Genomic DNA, 18382 nt, shown 5'->3' with positions numbered 1-18382 from the left:
CCAATTAAATTTAGAGGTTTTTACAGAGGTGGCACAGCTTTGGTCTATCAGAATTATTTACTTGTGGTTTGAACACTTTATGCATTTTTGTGCCTGGAGGCAATGACTTTTCAGTGTTCATTTCTCTATAGGTTCACATATGTTTTTAAATGCTCACTTGCTTTTTTTAATTCTTTCTTCTAGTAGTCAAAGAAGTCCATCACCAGGTCCAAATCATACCTCTAGCAGTAGTGCATCCAACTCAACACCTGCACCACAGAATCCATCTGTACGACCCACGTGTTCATTAACACCTACGCTAGCAGCACACTTCAATGAGAACCTTATAAAGCATGTTCAGGGCTGGCCTGCAGATCACGCAGAAAAGCAGGTGAGTGCTCCTTTGCTTTGGTACCTGGGAGAGGGCATCAAATGTAGCTTAAAATTTGAGTTGCTTTTTCTAGAAATTAAAAGTATTAAAATCCTTGTTCTTGTCCTCAGCCAGGAGAGAGGAAAGGGAGATTAGGCCAGACCTGCAGGTTTTGTTTGCCTTTCAGTGGTTGGGTATTTTCAGTATCACTTGAAGTCAGTGCTTTTGATATTCCCTCAGATGAATAGCTGTCCTCATAACTATTTTCTTACTGCTTAAGTTCTGTTGAAATTTACAGAGAACATAGAGTTCAACATATTTTTTCATAATTATATTTTGATTATGTGGAAAACGTTATAAATTAGGTACAGAGTTAAACTATTTGAGAATACTCCACGATTTTAGTTACTGGTGTGTTAGGTCTACACAGTGTAAAAGAAACTCCACCTTGTTTGTGAATTGATGTAGAGTACTCAGACTGAATTTGGGCTATTTTTACATAATGGGAAATCCAGTCAAACTGCCATCCATGTATTGTAGCTAATTGCATGAAACCTGTTCTGTTGTAGTAATACAAGGAAACTGGATGCATGTCATCTGCTTGGAATGTATTACTCAAAGGAACCATAGTGGTTATTGAATCTAGTTAAGTTATTTCTACAGGCAGCTATATCTGATGCAGTCTGTTTGGGGTAATAATCTTACCTAGCTCAGTTTACTTTGGTCTTTTAGAGAGGTGATGCATGCTGGCACAATTCTACACTGGAGGCTTTTGGGTAGTAACTTGCAAGATGACTCTCACAAGCGCAGCCTAAACTAAGACCCTGTTAGGATTTCTGCTTCTTTTCACTGATTTGTTAAAGTCTGTTTTAAGAAATTACCTACCTGTACTGAGTCAAACACTGAGGCATTGCTGTGGAGTGTCTTGAAGGAAATGGTGTAGCACAGGCACTTACCTATGGCCTTGGTCTGTAGTTTTGAAAGTATTATTTTCATGGTGTACTGAATTCACAAGTATCTTAATATAGAAAGCAAATTTATGCAGGTTTTGGGGTCTTTTTCTCTTGTTGGTAATAAAGAGATCAAAAAACTCAGCTAATGCTAGGCAGTCATGTACTCAGTTGGGTACTTCTCCCTTTGTGCTGCATGCTGCATTGTCCTGTCTGCTATTTCAGATGCCTTCACATGGTGGTGTTGTTTATAGACCAGTTTTGAATAGTAGCACTTGAGGCACTTGAGTGAGATATTTGATACAAAAGTGAATGAAAGTATAGGTGCAGTACACAGTGAAGAAGATAAGATAGATCAAAATGGAGAGACTAAAATCCCGTGCCCTGCTTTCTTCAGATAGCTGCCAGATATATAGTGTAATTTGGATTTAAGGCAGAAGAGCACATGCCTGAGTAAACTGAAAAATAAATAAGTAAATAAATTAGAAGAGTCAGGACAGGTATGTGCTAAAGCAGTTGAACTTGAAGAAATGTGCTGTGCAGTAGTTAATAGCTAAAACATTCTTGAATTACAGCAGTTACCTCACAGAACTCATAAAAAGCACTTAACATGGGAAACTGAAAAACAATTCAGTAACTGGAGTTGTGCAGAGAAGACATGGGCAGTTATATCCTACTGGACACCAGGATACTCCTGGATGTTAATAAACTCCAGAAATGAAAACTTTTAATGTAGGGAATTAGAACACAAAATGCTGCTTTGAACTGGAGAAATGACAAAAGTTTGATGAAGACCTGTGCTAAATAACATTATTTTTGGGAAGGAAAATTAAATGTACAAGTACCTAAACAGATGTGGATGAATCCCAGTAGGCAGCTAAGCACCACAGCCACTTGCTCAATCTGCCCCAGTTGGATAGAGGAAACAATTAGGCAAAAGTGAGAAAACTTGGGAGTTGAGGTAAAAGCAGGTCAAAGAGTAAAAGAGGGTGGGGGAAAGTGATGCAGAAGCAATCACTGCCAGTCCCTGAGCCATGGCAGCCCTGGAACACTGTCCCCCAGTTTTATTGCTGAGCGTGGCCCATGTATGGTGTGGAATATCCCTGAGGTCAGTTCGGGGCAGCTGTCCCAGTTTTGTTCCCTCCCTGCCTGTTGTCCTCCCACAATGTATTTGCTGGGTGGAGAGCAGGTCAGAGAGAGAAAGGGAGAAACCCTTGATGCTGTGTAGGGTCTGCTTGGAAATAGCTAAAATGTTACTGTGTTGTCAGCCCTGGCTTGGTCACAGCTTCAGAACATGGCATCACGTGGCCATGAAGAGAAGAGAATTAATTCCATCCCAGCCAGACCCAGTGTAGCAGAGGATAACATTGCTAAACAGCAATGGTGCAGGGAAGGCTGTATTTTTAAACAATTTCTCCATGTGCCACTTGAAAGAATTCCTGTTCCCTATTGCAGTGTAATACACAGGGCCTCAGATAATTATACTGGTCTCCTTGGTGCTGTTGAGGAGTTCCCTGAAGTCATATCCAGTACAGTGATGATACTTCAAGAAATGCACAAATTGGGAAGTGGATAGATTGTGCTTTTTAAATTTACACTTCTGCTTATCTCCAGCTGACTCAGTGGGAATATTAAAGTAATGGAGTTGATCTGTTAGAGAACACCTGAAGAGGGTTGCAAAGTTTTTTTCTGTTAGGTAAAAGGTAGCTGGAAAGATGATGGCATTCAGTTATTTTTGTCACTACGGCTTAATTAGATGGGAAATTTAAGTCTGCCATTGGAATAATGGTTGGAGACTTTGAACTACTTGAAAAGGTTATTTTAGAAACTCCAGGCCCTGTCACATACTGTCTTTCAAGATGGTTGGGTAAACATTTCAGATCAAGAAGGTCTAAAGTAGCCCTGCCTTAGCATAGGCGTAGGTTACACAGTTTCTGGGCAGCAGTGTTGTTTATTTGTGATTCAGAATGGGCTTTTGTAGACAACTTAATGTGCTTCTGATTTAATACTGCCTTTTGAAATTAGAGTGCTTTGCTGTTTCAAGAGACACTGATCTAGCAATTCTCTGGCTACTGCCAATTGTTTCCAATGCATGATTCAAAATCCTAACCTTTGTTTAACCCCTGCAGGCATCAAGATTACGTGAGGAAGCCCATAACATGGGAAGTGTGCATATGTCAGAAATTTGTACTGAATTAAAGAATTTAAGGTCTTTAGTTCGAGTATGTGAAATTCAAGCAACTTTGCGTGAGCAAAGGTAAGTGTGTGCTCTGTGCTTGTTTCAGTTTTTAGGGTGTTATTAGAACTTCATTCTTGCATTATTTTGCATGAGTTCTGTTTACTGATGACTGTAAGTACACCAGTACTTGCTGTGTTTGCAAGCTGTCTTCCCTGTGTACATTCTGCCTATTTCTGTCCACTAAACAGAACCAGATATGCAATTTCTGTATCTACATTAACTAAGATAGAAAAGAAATCTCCTTTCAGAAACCTTAGTGCATTACAAAGAACTGATGAACTCACAGTATTTCAGCATGCTTCTAGAGTATCAGCCCATACATAATGCATAGATTGCATTGGGACACGTCTGCACAGTTTATCCTGATCTGAAACACTCAGTTTATGTGAGAGATTCAATAGGTCTAAAGCCAGAGCAAGTTTGAACAGGTGTAATTTACATTACAAGTGAAAGAGAAATTAGTGTTTGCTTATAGCAAAGTAGATGTGCTATAAGTCAGTCTTGTGTATCAATTCAGTGATACACAGCCAGGCTTTTGAATACTTTTGTGCAAGATTGGAAACTGTAATCTTAAAATGCATGCTCAAAATATTCACCAGTGGTCCTGATTTTGTATCTGCTTTTATATCCCAACTATTAAATCACACTATAATTTTAATACAGTGCTTCTGACTTACTGTTTGAAGCCACCTTAATTGTGTTGCATGCTGCTAAAGTAGCTGCATTTATTCTAGAAGCTCTTGCATTTTGGCAGATAGTGAAACAATCCTTTAGAATCAGGCTATGATATATTTGTAAACCTTTCCTGATAAAGAACTGAAAACACCCATTTTTTCTGAAGCTTTATTTCATAACTTCACTACGTGAATTATAACTTCTATATAACATTTAATGAATGGCTTGGTTTCTTAAGATTTAATTTCCTAAGGTGTCATTTGTCTCTGCACATTTGATCTTAAATAACATGTCAAATGTCATTGTTCCGCTCATTAAATAGCACCTTCTTTCTTGTACACTTGTATCCTTAAACTATCAATGGTTTATTATTATTATGACTTTGAGCCTGTAGTAACATGTATCTTTTATTTTTGCTGCAATCCCAAAGATGTGGAATACAAGGCATAAGTAACCAAGTTGATGGGGGAGGTTTTGGCAAAGGATGGGATTATCAAAATCAGTACATTTAAATGATGGTACTATTTGTGTACTTCTGCACACAAGAGTGCTACTTAAATGTCTTCCAAGAAGGAACTTCATCTCTAGATAAAGCACATACATTGTTTGAATCAAAACTGACAGCATGTAAAAAGGCACTTTTCATTGACTGATATATTTTACATGCCCATGCCTTGAAGCTAAATGTTATCTTTTCAGTTTCTCTATATATTAGTATATTATTTTCCACCTACTTTTCAGTAGAAAATTCATTTTTAATGAAGTGGGCACATATTTGTAAAGTGTTCCACAAAAGTGCTGAATTGTTCCTTTTTCTGCATTTATTAAAGTTGCTTCAGCCTTCATAGAATATTTATATAAAACCTAAATTCTCCCTGAGTATTTTCTTATTTCACTGACACGTTTGCATTACACTTCAGCATCATGAAAAGTGGTTCAAATTGTTCATTAAAAATTCCTGTGAAACAGATGTTTGTTAGTCATGGTAATTGCTTATGTCACTTCAGAAGAAGAGGAAAAAAATGTATAAGAAGTTGTGAGCAATATAATTTATTTTTAAGCAAGGTGTAGTTATTGCTTTTTATCTTAGATGCCCTTTAATAATGCTTCAAATGTTTTTGAAATTGGAACTTACCATAAGTAGAGACTGCCATTAGCCACAGAGCCAAATACTTTTAAAAAAGCAAGTGAGAAGACTTGCTTTTTTTTTTTAAAAAAAAAAGGAGCACTTTAGCCTGTTTTACAGTCTGGAAAACTGCATGACAAAGGCATAATGCTGTTGTCCAGATTATTCAGTTACCTGGCTTACTTGCCAGTGTCCTGCTTTTTTTGGGAGCTGCATTCAACTGAAGAGCAGACCTAAACACAAATGTGTATCAGTCATAATAGAAATGCAGCAACTTTGTTTTTTGAACTGAAGTGTCAAACACACCAAGCCTTTATGCATCTGCACATGGCTTTAGTTTATTGAACACATTGGGAATTAACTTGATATCTTTTTAATGGGGCTAGGGAAGTTGGTATCTCTCACTGAAATTGTAGAAGTGCTTGTGTATATGCTTATTTAATACATCTGTATAGTGGAAATGTTTATACTCATTAATTTCTTTTCTCTTGCAGGATACTATTTTTGAGGCAACAAATTAAAGAACTTGAAAAGCTAAAGAATCAGAATTCCTTCATGGTGTGAAAAATTGTAAACAATTGCACATGGTTTTGAGTACAGGAACTATTAAACTGATGCCCAGTCTTAACACTTTTGAGCTGCATTTGAGTAGACTTTGGACCGTTGAGCTGGGCAGAAAAAAAAGTTGACATGGGGAAGGGGACAGGAGGGAGTCAAATTCAGGGGAAAGATACAAGAATGATTTGTAAAACCCTTGAAATGTAGATTTCTTGTAGATGTATTCTTCACGTTGTAAATATATTTTGTAGAGTGAAGCCATGGGAAGCCATGTGTATCAGAGCTTAGACATCCAAAACTAATCAATGCTGAGGTGGCTAAATACCTAGCCTCTTACATGTAAACCTGTCTGCAAAATTAGCTTTCTTTTTTTTTTTTTTTCTTTCATTTTTTTTTCTTTTTTTTCTTTTTTTTTTTAGTTAATTTATCATTCAGAAATTTTTCATTTCCTAAAATTCAATGCAAGCGCCAGGCGATTTGTGTCTAAGGCTGCAACAGTTTGGGCAATGTACAAAATACCACGAAACAACTGTTTCCACACTTGCACCGAGTCGAGAGCAGTGCTTCTCCATTTCTGTTTTACAGAGAAATGTTTTTCATCTTCTGTGTTCCATTTCCCTGTGAAATCCTAAATCTGATTTTATCAGCTTTTTAATGCTTCTAATTTTCTCTTTTCTTAAGGCACTGTTGCTATGGCACTTTTTCTATAATCTTTTCATTCCTGTGTACAGTAGCTTAAAATTGCAGTGATTGAGCATAACCCACTTGTTTGTATAAATTATTGAAACGTATTTCCATTTGCACCCTGTAAGAATGGACTTAGAGTACTGCTGGGCATGTGTGCTGAAAGTACATTACTTGCTCAAATATAAGGAAATAGCCCAATGAACATGTTAACATGGTTGTGGGAGGGGAAAGAGGAAAAAAAAAGCTAGTCAGATGTGAATTGTATCTGTTGTAATAAACATGTTAAAGCAAAGAAACACTGGTTTTCATTTCCTTTGGTCAACACATTAAAATTTGGTCTTTTTGGGGATTCTTTATTAGAACTGTTCTTGTTGAACATTTTTGTACTTAAATAATTCCTCAAGGGAGGTTTTGTTTAAAACTTGTAAACAGGAAAATATGTATAAAATATTTAAGGAAATATAAAATTCAACAAGGATGATTTAAGACACCTCCCCAACAGTTGTCATATGTTAACTCCTGGTTTACCTGTCTTGATATTATGACATTTCATTTCGAAGGATGTTTGTGTTGTAGCTAACTGTTTAAGTCTGGTGCTGACTGCTGTTCTTAACCATCACAAAACGCTGAATTTGTGTAATTGGAGCAACTCACCGTTTGAAAATGGTGGAAAAGCTCAGCTTTGTATATTGTTTCCTAAAGTATATTAAAAATAAAAAAGAAACTATTGCTACTACAAAATAAACGTGACTTTTTCTTTGCTTAAAAACGACAGAAATCGTGATGGCAGTACTAGTTTATTATTTGTAGAGGTGTATATGTCACAGCAGTCTGTTCAGTAGGAAAGATATAGGAGATGTATTAAAAAAAAGACAGAAAAAGAAAGAATTTAATGATACAGTTGTTGACATGGGAACATGTGATATTTTGTGGTTTGTTCCTAAAAAATAATCTCAGCATCAGAAATGGTACTCGATTTTTGTGTTGAGTGAGCTTGGACTGATTTTTAAAATCAGGTTTTCATCAGTGGAAGCTGAATGCTCTGATTTATCAAAACATGCAAATGGAGCAAGTTGAAGTACCTAACTAACAGCAACAATGGGAAGTTGGGACAGATGGATTTGTAGATTTTCCCTCACTTTTTAACCCAATATGTTCTGTTGTGTTCAAACATGCAAATGTTTGATTTTTCTCAGATCTTGAATGAATTGGAACATACATTGTTTCTGTGTTTTTAGAGACCCAAGGCTGAGTGACAGAATTCTTCCTGAGACTTTCGTATTTGCCTTGCATCCTATTTTTGGAAGTTGCTCAAGTGTAGGGCAATAGCATGTGAATTGCATGGAAGTGTGCAAGGGATCTCTCACCAGTGGCTGTCCTTAGTTTAGGTATTTTGCTGTTTGGTTACTTGCTGAGACAGGGGTGTTTCCTGTCTTAATAGATATGCTGGGTCTATTTTCCATGAGCTTATTTTGTTTCCTTTTGCTTGTTATATTGCCCTCTGTAGCATCCTGTATCAATGAGCCTCAGAAGTTAATTTCAGTTTTAGAAAATTGCTTTGGATAATTTTTTTAAACCCCTGTTTTGAATTAATTTTCTTATGTTTAACTACTGTCTGTTGTGCTTGCAGTTTTGCAGAAGAGTGTCCTTTCCTGCCTTAAAAAATGCTAGTCTGTTTATCACTTGAAAACTTCCATAAAGTTTGAATGGTCACAGATAATTTGGGAGTCACAAGGATTAATGTGCCACTTTAACCCCCTCAAACCACCTGCATAAATAAATACCCATCACACAGAGACATGCTCTTTCTTCAGGGGATGCCCTCCCTAACTCTGCAATAAAGGTGGCATCTGGTGACATGTCCACACCTGGTTCAGTATTTGCTTCCCATGCCATAGCTTTCCTCCCCATCACCCCCACCCTTCCAACACCTGGAGCTGTTGTTAGCTGAGGAGGGACAGCCTGCCAGACTTTGGCTAGTGTTAGTTAGGGAAGAGGATTGGATTGGAGGCACTGCTTTGAAGTCAGCATTAATCAAAGAGATTAGGTTAAGGTCCTTCAAAATGGCTTCAGTAAGATGCAAATACAATCCTGGCTTTCCTGTGTGATCTGGAGATCCTCTTTGGCTTCTGTAGTGTACCAAAGCCAGCATTCTGTAAACTCCTTGTGGAAAAAACACAGATTTTACTCCTACCCATCAAATCTTGTATCTGAAGCTGGACAAAAATGAGCAGGTGTGCTGAGACCTATTACTGGATTACCAGCTTTTTGTTAATTATCCACCCTGAAGCTGATGCTGTCCCTTACATTGGTTAATTAAAGGGGTTTTATTGAATTGCTCTGCACCTGTAAGTCCAATCAAGTGAAATTCCCCTGGATCAAACCTTGTATTATTCCTAGGCAGGTGTTCAGAAGGTGTTGATTGGAGCTGTGGGGATATGTTTTCTGTATTAATTACTTCATAGAGCTGGTTAAGGAAAAGTGATGAGAAACTGGGGAAAGAACTGTTGTTGTCTATGTTGCTCTTGATTTTCTTGTTATGCATTTGCTAAGCACGTATTTAGTAGAATAGAAAAACAGCCTTCAGAATGACTGAGGAGATTGAGCTGGTGCAGTCATACTGCAAGCAGTGCCATTGGGCTGGTGCTTTATCAGATGTTGTGGCATGCTCAAGGACTACAGCAGGAGCAGCTTAATATGATTATAAAATGACATGACTGATCCAAGGAATTCCTTTTTTTACTTTAGTGTTAAGGCACTCTAATTCTTCTGCAGGTGAATGCATTCTTTTCACTGACCCTGATCTGAAGGTGCTGTGGTCACCTGCTCAATTTGCATCAACTTTTCCTGCCTACACTGATCTTCTGTGGCAATGCAGTTTTGTTTTCAGACACGTTTCATTAATTCATCTCTTTTGGCAGGAGCATCTTGTGGTGGATACTGGTTGTATTTACTGTTGTACTGGCTGTCTTTACTGTTGCAATTGAAAATATATTCAGAAAGAGTGTATAATTGAGGCCAGGAAGAATTTGTAAAATATCCATTCTTTTCTGGAGCAGCCTCATTGCAGGACTATCCTCAAAGATACATGAGAAAATACTGGGTACTTGTGCCATGCCTCCTAAGTCAGTGGGTCAAAGAAGGCCATGTCTTACTGTCACCCTTTCATTCTAGTGTCACCTTGCCTGTGGTGACAACCTGAGGACTTAGCAGAGTCCTTTGTGGCTGTGAGTTTGGCTGCCATGGCCAGTACTGTATATTCTGCTGCAAGGAAGGAAGGAAAGAAGGAGTGATGAACCCTGAGCATCACTGCCATGGTGCCTCAGGGACTCGTGAGGCCACTGGGTGTAAGGGGCAAGCACTTCACCTCTGTATCAGCACACAGCTGTTCTGTAGATAGTTAAATATCAAGTCCATTCTTGGAATTAGCTGGATGTTTCTGTGAATATGTCATCCTTACTGCTGATCCTGGAATGATTTCTCCTCACCAAATCAATCTCATTTACAGTTACAAGATTATAAAGAGGCAAATCTGGATGGTTTAAAAAGAGTGCCTTGACTTTTGGAAGTTTCTAGCAGGGGAATGTTCTGAGCTAAAGTGCCATTACATTGACATTAGCGCTACTCTTCTGCCCATCATTGCTGATTAATGATATGTGGAGGTTTCTTTTGTTTTGGTTTTCTTATTTGTTTTATATTATTTCTTAAGAATTGGAGCTTTTGATGTGGGAGGAATCTGTTTTGTTGCCTAGCAAAAGGAAAAAAATCCGGGTTTTTTTGACAGTTGTTTTCCCATAGTCAGTCAAGCAAAAGCTTTCTTTTGCAACTGAGATCCATATAGATGTTGACTTCTGCAAAAAAATATTTTCAGCATTGTTAGTTTCAGATTCCAGTTACACATCACTCTTCTTAGATATCTGCTAAATTTCTCTTCTGTCTCTGGTCTACAATAATGCTTGAAAATATTCAGTCTTTCATAGCTGTAGGCATCAGCTTTATCCTCCTAACCTCCATGCATGCCTGTGTTGCTGCTGCTGTGCTAACCCATCTGGAACTGTTTCCTAGATGCTCCTTGAGACAGATTTCTGTATTTTCCAACTATGGCTTTTTTGTTTGGGGAGCCTGTCTGAGGGAAAGGGCTGATGTAGACTCTCTAGCACTCAGGGCTCCAGGTAGCTGAGAATCTGAAAGTCACAAAGCACTTTTCTCCTCCCTAATAAAGGCACTAACCCACCTGAACTAGGACTTTCTGGAGAATGAACTCCCATGGGAAGTAGGAACATTCTAGGAAGTCTTGTTGCTGTCTCCTGGCCAGTCCTGCCTGGAGCTGCTGGGCCATGTGCAGCTGTACTACACAGCTCCACTTAGCAGAGTGAGCACGGCAGGTTTGCAAGCACAGCTTGAACAACCTGATCTTTCCAGCAGTTACTCAGTATGTGTGACAGTATTTTGTCACTCTCTGTTAGTCACACGTGCCAGAGAGCTTTTGCAAAGGGATGTTACCTACTCCTGCATGCAGTGCCATGCTCAAAGACTAATCCCTGTGCTCCAGTTTGGAATCTCAGAATCTGGGCTGTGTAAAAGTGTGTTAATACACAGCGATGCTCAGAATGTTAATTTAGGCTCATCTTCCTTTTCACTGTATATTATAAGGAAATCACTCATGGAGAATACTGTGACAGTCCTCTGTATCAGCATCTACAATTTAAGTGCAAGTCACAAATTGATTCTCTTCATTCTCCCAAATCTAAAGATGGCCCATGGAGGTCAGTTAGGGTGTTGCCTCTGAGTTCTAAACAGACTGGACAGTTCTATTGCCTGGCCAGGCAGATTTGCTGTCAAGGTCTTACATTACTTCTCTGGGTAAAAATCTGTGGTTGGGTCTTTTATCAGTGTAATTGGGATGCTGTCAGGATTTGTCTGGAGTTCCTGTTCTGCTGGATGCATCCTCTTTAGTAGCAGAAAATTTACCCTGGGAAGGGTTATTTGGTAAAATGACCAAGGCCCATGGCAGATGGTGCTACAGAAGGTGAATGTGTTGTCAGCAAGTCTGGACTATGTGATGGTGCCAAGGAGCTCTGATGTCCATCAGTTCCCTCTGCATCCTCAGAGTAAAGGCTTTTCCTTTCTTCCACATTTTGGAAGGTTTATTAAACTCGGTCCTGTTTGAGATTCAATTTCACAGTAAGTCTTCTATCTTTTTTTAAGTGTAAAAGCTATTAAACCACTGACAGCATGTCCCTGTCTTCACCTGCTAAATAAAACTGCCTTTTTGCTTGCAATAACATTGCCAGTGGAATCATGGATAACTGAACCTCTCCATACTGCTCTGGTTTTAGGGTAAAAACTCCCAGAATTCACTTTTACCTAGGGTGGTATCTGAATTTCATTTAATTTAAAGAAGAGGATTAATTTGTTGTATATGTTATTCTCACATCCCCTGGCACCTCCTCACCTGAACAATTAGAGACGGTGGTGTGGGTGTGTGTAGAGTGGAATACATGTATCACATTGATAGGACAAGATCTTTCAGGACTCTGGTTTTCCTCACTGATAGAATTGCTCATTGAGGGTGAGGCTTCACTCAGCTTATCTGACACCCAGCTCCCTGCAGAAAGAGCAGACCCTTGCTTACTGTTGCCCTGCTCCTGGTGATGTGCTCCTGCTGAGGCCGTTTTGCCAGCCCTGAAGTGTTCCAGGGAGTAAAGCCCCAGCAGAAACCTGCCTGATACATGTGTCACTGACTTCAGAGGCTGACAGGCTTCACACCAAGGAGCCAAGCAAGGGCAGTGCTGACACCTTGTGACATTGAAGGGCAGGTCAGAGTAACACCTGGGTTAGCTGTGACTCAAATGGCAAATGCTCCTAAAACTCTGAGCTACACAGGCAGAGAGCAAGGGCTTGGGATGTGGAGACTGCTCCCAAGTTAAGCATGTTTTTCTGAGGTTTGGATGCATGTATGCTTTCATCTGAAAATTTCATCTCTGAATTTGTACCTGCTGTGCATCTGAACAAAATTCCCACAATCAAACTGCTCTATTAACATGAGCTTTTGGGTAAACATAAATCGAAGTCTAAATATCAAACATGTTCTCAATATATTTTAAACAAAGCACCCATCCCAAAATAAACTCTGCATTTTTGATAGGTGTGGTGTGTAAAGGAAGCAGTGTCTCCAAGAAAATGCTATTCCTCTTCAACTACTATTCCTTGTTAAACTAACACTGAACTACTATTCTTGCCCTGGATTGTCTCATCAGATACCAAACCTCTCTCAAGAGAGAGAAAATCTGCTTGGCTGTGCTCATCTGCCATCTGATGAGTTTGGAGCATTTCCTGAACTCCTTGGTTGTGGTGTGAGGATCTTGCAGAGTCCCCTGTGGGAGCCTTGTGAGCCAGCACGTGCCCTGGCTGCAGGTCCTGAGCTGGCAGCCAGGCTGGGGGTGTGCCACAGCTCCTGGGCCAGCTCGGGGGCTCAGCAGAGCTCTGCCCTTGTGCTGGTACACAGAGACACTGGCTCTGGCTCTGCACGTGTTTTCTGTCCCTCTCCAGACAATCTGCCTCACTCCTGTGGCAGCTGAAACTCTTTGGAGCCAGATTGGGGTGGGAGGGGGTGTGCAGAACGTGGTATCTGAGCTCATCCAGTGCTGCCCCTGACTCAGCAGACACAGACCAAGTGCATGGCCTGATAAAAAGCCTCTGCTTCAGCTGCCACTTCTTCACCCAGTTGGAGTTTTTAGTGCAGTAGTAGCTGAGGCAGCTCCAAAGTGCAGAAGTCCCTCTGGCACATGCAAGGCATCCAAGGTCAGAGCAAGGGAACCACCAAAAGGAGGGTTCAGAAAACCACATCAGGGTCAGCACTCACCAAAACTGCATTGAGCACTGCTGTTATGGCCAACTCAGATCTAATTTTGGTAATGCTAGGCCAGACCCCTGTTCCTCTGGAAATTGGCTTCCTTTTGCTTAGAAAGCAATGTCACCAATTTTGGGGCTCTGATACCCTACCTAGAACAATCTTTGGTATAAGCCTCTAAATCTTTGTATTTGTTTCCTAGACAACATCTGTGGCTTTCTCTCCTAATTGTTAATATATTTGAATTTGTTTACATTCTCTAGTACCCAGAGTCCGTCCTTGGTCAGTATAAGGTTAAGTGGAGTTTATATGGTAGGTGTAGTTTTGTGACTGACTTTGAATTGTCAGCAATTGTTTCAAGCTACTTGAGATTAAAGGTTCAATTAAGAATAGTTTATTGATCAGAATACAACATTATGATAGGTGGTTCATGGGAGTTTGTTCCATGCTTTTGCATTTTCACATGACTGCCCTTCATGGCATTGGTAAAATGTCATGGTGGTCTGAGTTTCACAAGAATCTGCTTTTTGCTGTTGGGAGTGGCACACATCATCCCTGGATAGTACTTAGTAAGAGACTTTACTTCAGGCATGCTATGGATTGATTACTCAGCATTTAGTAGTTTGAAAATGAATTTTCATTATCATGCATTGACCCAAAAAGCTGGTACTATTTTTAGGTAAGCTACTCATATCACAAGATTAACTTCTGCTCACATTCTGTGTGCTGACCCATGGGCATGAGATTTTGTAAGATCTGGTGTGAAAACATTGATATGCCTCAGGCTTTTGTGGGGATATATAGTTTTAGAGCTGGAATGGTCAATTCACTTACACAGAGTTATTCAAGAGACAGAATTTCTGCCTGGGAATCTAGCACAGTTGTGATGCTTTTGATGTGCTTTTATAATACCTTCATCTTTTTTTTTTTTTTCCAAGCAAATTGTACATAAATGAGAAGTGTTGTCAGAAACAGTGTACCCTAAAACCTAAAACCCCTGAATTCAAAAAAAAGCTGTGGAAGTCTAGTACTTTGCTGAGGGGAGGAAAAAGGGAAAAGTTATATCAAATTTGCCTGTTTAATTTGTTACACACTTGAGGTCTGCACAGACTGGAAATTTTGGAGTGAATTTGTATTCAATATCATTAACTGCTGTCTTTTCTGTGTGCTTTTACATTTTGTGGAATTTCCTGGGATGGGTGACAGGACTTTCATGAACTACAGGAAATACTTTTAACTGAATCTGCTTTTCAATATTAATCTAAAACTCAGAGATTATTAATGCATTTTAATCAATACAGAAGTAGGCTATAGTGGCTTTAGAGACTTCACTGAACTGAGAAATCAACCTGAATATTTTTTCCATTTTGAGCCATTTGGACCATTTTATTTGAAATGTTACTCTTCCTTTTAATTATTTAAGCCTTGTTTTTCTTCTCAGCACACTTTTATATCTCTTAAATTGCTTGTTACATCCTGTTAGTGATCTTAATCTTTGGTCAGGGATTGTGTTCCATCTTCATGCACCAAAGTGTCTTGCTGGGATAGTTGTCATGCAATTTCTCTTTTTCTATGTGGGATTTTATCATCCATTGCATTTTTATCATCTTGTTGCTGAAGTTTTGACTATCATGGTGTCATATTCCTTTGCCTAGTTTTGTCTTCCTGCTGCTCTGTACCTCCTTTTGTCAGTCTCCTTCTGCTGTAAAAGGGCAGTTCCCTTATCCTTCCCACAGAGTTTTCAGTGGAAAGCACACTTAGAAATACAGAATCATAAGGAAAAAGGCTTCCAAGATCACTGCATCCAGCTGTTAACTCAGCACTGCCATATTCACCACTAAACCATGTCCCCAAGTGCCCCACCTACACACCTTTTGAACACTTACAGGATGGTGATTTCACTGGGCAGTCTGTTCCAGTGCTTGACCAGCCTTTTCATGGAGAAATTTTTCATTATATCCAGTCTAAACCTCTTCTGGTGCATCTTGAGATGATTTCCTCTTATCCTGTCACTGCCTATCTGTGAGAAGAGACTGACCTCCACCTTGCTGCAGTGGTCTCCAGTCAGGCAGTGGTAGAGAATGGCAAGGTCTCCCCTGAGCCTACTTTACTCCAGGCTGAGCAACTGCAGCTCCTTCAGCCATTTCTCACCAGGCTTGTGCTCTGGGCCCTTCCCCAGCTTCATTGTCCTTCTCGGGACATGTTCCAGCCCTGTCGTTCTTGTGCTGAGGAACCCAAAACTGAGCCCAGTACTCGAGGTGCAGCCTCACCAGAGCCGAGTGCAGGGGGACAATCACTGCCCTGTCCCTGCTGGTCATACTATTGCGGTGCAAGCCAAAATGCCATTGAGCCTTCTTGGCCAAACAGTGTATCAGGTCGCTGGCCATTTCCATTACATTATGAGGGCTTCATTCTGCTCCCCATCCTCATCTTCCACCTTAGGGGCTGAGTACCCAGAGAACAACTGCTCTGTGGGAAACTACGCCAGTACGGCACTAGTTACCTCAGCCTTTTGCTCATCCCCTGTGTTTCGCCCGCACCCAGCAGAGGTCGGGGAACTCTTTTTGTTGCTGATGTGAGTCGGTGTCCCAGGAACGATCCCGATCCCGATCCCGATCCCGATCCCGATCCCGATCCCGATCCCGATCCCGATCCCGCCGGGACACCCTCGTTCGGCGGGAGCCGCCGGCCGCCGCTAGGTGGCGCTGCGTGCGCGGGCTCTGTCCACGCCCGCCCGGGGCAGCGCCGGCTCCGCCGCATCCATCGCATCCATGGCATCCATCGTATCCCTTGTATCCCTCAGCCTCCACCACATCCACCGCATCCATTGTATCCATTGTACCCACCGCATCCATTGTATCCATCATATCCATTGTACCCACTTCATCCATCGTATCCCTCTGCCTCTACCGCATCCACCGCATCCACCACATCCATTGTATCCATCACATCCACCGCATCCATCGTTTCCATCACTTCCCTCTGCCTCCACCTCATCCACCACATCCATTGCCCCTGCTGCCCCCACCTCTCTCCATCCCCAGCTGCCCCAGCACGGTGAGCTCAGGCTGCAGGGATCTCTCCGGGCTCAGGACAAAATTCACCTCATCTGGCTGTTTTCCCCAAAGTGGCAGCACCAACAGCATGGAGGGGAGGCACACACTGGAGGATGAAGGTGACAGGATGCCAGTGATGGGATGCCAGCCTTGTGTGACACATCCCAGGGCAGTTTTCCATACTCATGCGCTGTTTCCCAGCTCTTGACCACCCACACCTTACCTGTATCTCCATGGTGTTTCCCAGGAGTGGGTGCAGGACAGAGCTCAATTCGAGGCCAGTTTGAACTTTTGTAGGAGTCACCAGGCACAAATCCCACCAGCTCCCTCTGGAAAGGCTCTGTCTTCTCCCAGCACTACAGATGGTTTTCTGTAATCAAACCCCCAAGGGACCCGGATTTTTCCCTGATTATAGATGGACTGAAGACACAAGGCTGGGAGAAAAGCTGAATGTGTTTCATCATTATATTGGTGCATCTTGCTGTTACTTAAGCTGCCATTGTATCCTTCTGGCAATGGTGTTATGGCAAATGGAATTTCTAAGGGGCACTTCTTAAAAGAAAAATCAAAAAATTAAAAGGTTGACACTTGCTTTGTGTGAGTGTTGCAGATCTGTCTAAACCTTAGGATCCCCTCTGTTCACATGGGCTTGCAGCACCTGGAGGTGAGGGCAATATTCAGCCTGCTGATGGTGTTCAGCCTCACCTTTCCTCCTCCCTCACAGTGCTCATCCAAATCTGCCCCTGAAGGCCCTGGCCTAAACTACAATAAAGTAATGGTGAGCAAAAGCTTGTTAGGAAGAGCAGGGTTTTGAGTATTCCTATGTCATCCTGGAAAAAATGCTTGATTTCAAAGCCTGTGTTTGAACTGGTTTTGCAGGTCAGTGCACTTCTTTGTTTTTCCCCTTTGAGTCCCTCCTTTCTTAGCTGAAATAATCAGAGTTTAAATGTAAAATATAATAACATAACATTTGCTAAAGCAATAAAAGGATCCAGCCATGAAGGCTTTGCTCTCTCAACTGGTAATTAACTGGAGTGGATTATGCCATTTTGCAACGACTGCAGCTTTCACCAGGGCTGCTCCAGTGGTGTGGCTCAGCCCTGTCTGGCCTGTCTGCATGTTCTTTCTTTCAAGACTTTTTTTACTTGGGAACACAACTGGGAAATTACTGGGGAAAACATTGCTTTCATACTGGTTGTTTTTACTCTTAGTGCTGGCACATTCTGTCCCTCCAAATCTCAGTGATTACGTGAGGAGGCTTTTGACCCTGGAGATGACAAGTAAATTCACTTGATTTGCCAAACTAGAAATGAAGTGTCTTGTGATGAGGGAGTGGTGATGAGTTTTTCCTGCCTCTGTTACCCTTGTTCTTCCTCTCTGCACCCATCCTATTTCTCCACTCTCATATGAGGCAGAGCTGCTTCAGCCCCCTGATGGGTGACCCTAAATTTCAACACACATGACTGCAGGAGATCTGTGTTTGGGTGTGCATACCTAGCCCCAAACCTCAGCCAGCCTGGAGGTCACCAGCTGATTTTAAGGCTTGCTCATTCCTAGAGGGACAGGGTTTGAAATTGCTTCTCTTTTCACTCCACAGTCCTGAGTGTCTGCAGTGTCAAGTCCAGAGAAGGGGAAACATCAATCGAGATGTTCGCCCAGTCACTGCTAAAGAAAGGCAGAGCTGAGCTGCCCTGGCATGGGCAAGATCCTTTGGTTGCTGCTCCCTTGTGCTCTCTTTGCTCCCCTGTGGTGGGAATCAGGCAGGAGACCCCTCCAGGCACAGCGCTTGCCCTCCAGAAACCCCAGAGGAGGAGGCAAAGGGACAGGAACCGGTCACTGGGATTGGCCTGCCCTCTTCCCAAAGAAATGCAGCTTGACTTCCAGCTGAC

The 18382-nt window shown here is 41.4% G+C and overlaps 1 protein-coding gene across 7 annotated transcripts in view; it reads left to right on the top strand.

Moving 5' to 3' along the window:
• WAC (WW domain containing adaptor with coiled-coil) overlaps positions 1-7329 on the top strand; it is a 57087-nt gene extending 49758 nt beyond the window's left edge. For 6 of the 7 annotated variants that reach the window (XM_014270133.3, XM_014270126.3, XM_026796065.2 and 3 more), the window contains 3 exons: positions 184-370; positions 3429-3556; positions 5834-7329. In XM_014270133.3, the coding sequence (XP_014125608.1) occupies positions 184-370; positions 3429-3556; positions 5834-5903 (385 nt within the window). In that variant the 3' untranslated portion in view covers positions 5904-7329. The remainder of the gene's footprint in view (positions 1-183; positions 371-3428; positions 3557-5833) is intronic. The other variant, XM_014270121.3, reaches the window with a different exon arrangement.
• Positions 7330-18382: the final 11053 nt, after the last annotated feature.

This window comes from Zonotrichia albicollis, chromosome 1 (assembly GCF_047830755.1).
Source record: "Zonotrichia albicollis isolate bZonAlb1 chromosome 1, bZonAlb1.hap1, whole genome shotgun sequence".
Taxonomy (NCBI): domain Eukaryota; kingdom Metazoa; phylum Chordata; class Aves; order Passeriformes; family Passerellidae; genus Zonotrichia; species Zonotrichia albicollis.
Note: the sequence above shows the minus strand (reverse complement) of the source record. Positions and strands in the feature narration are given on the sequence as shown.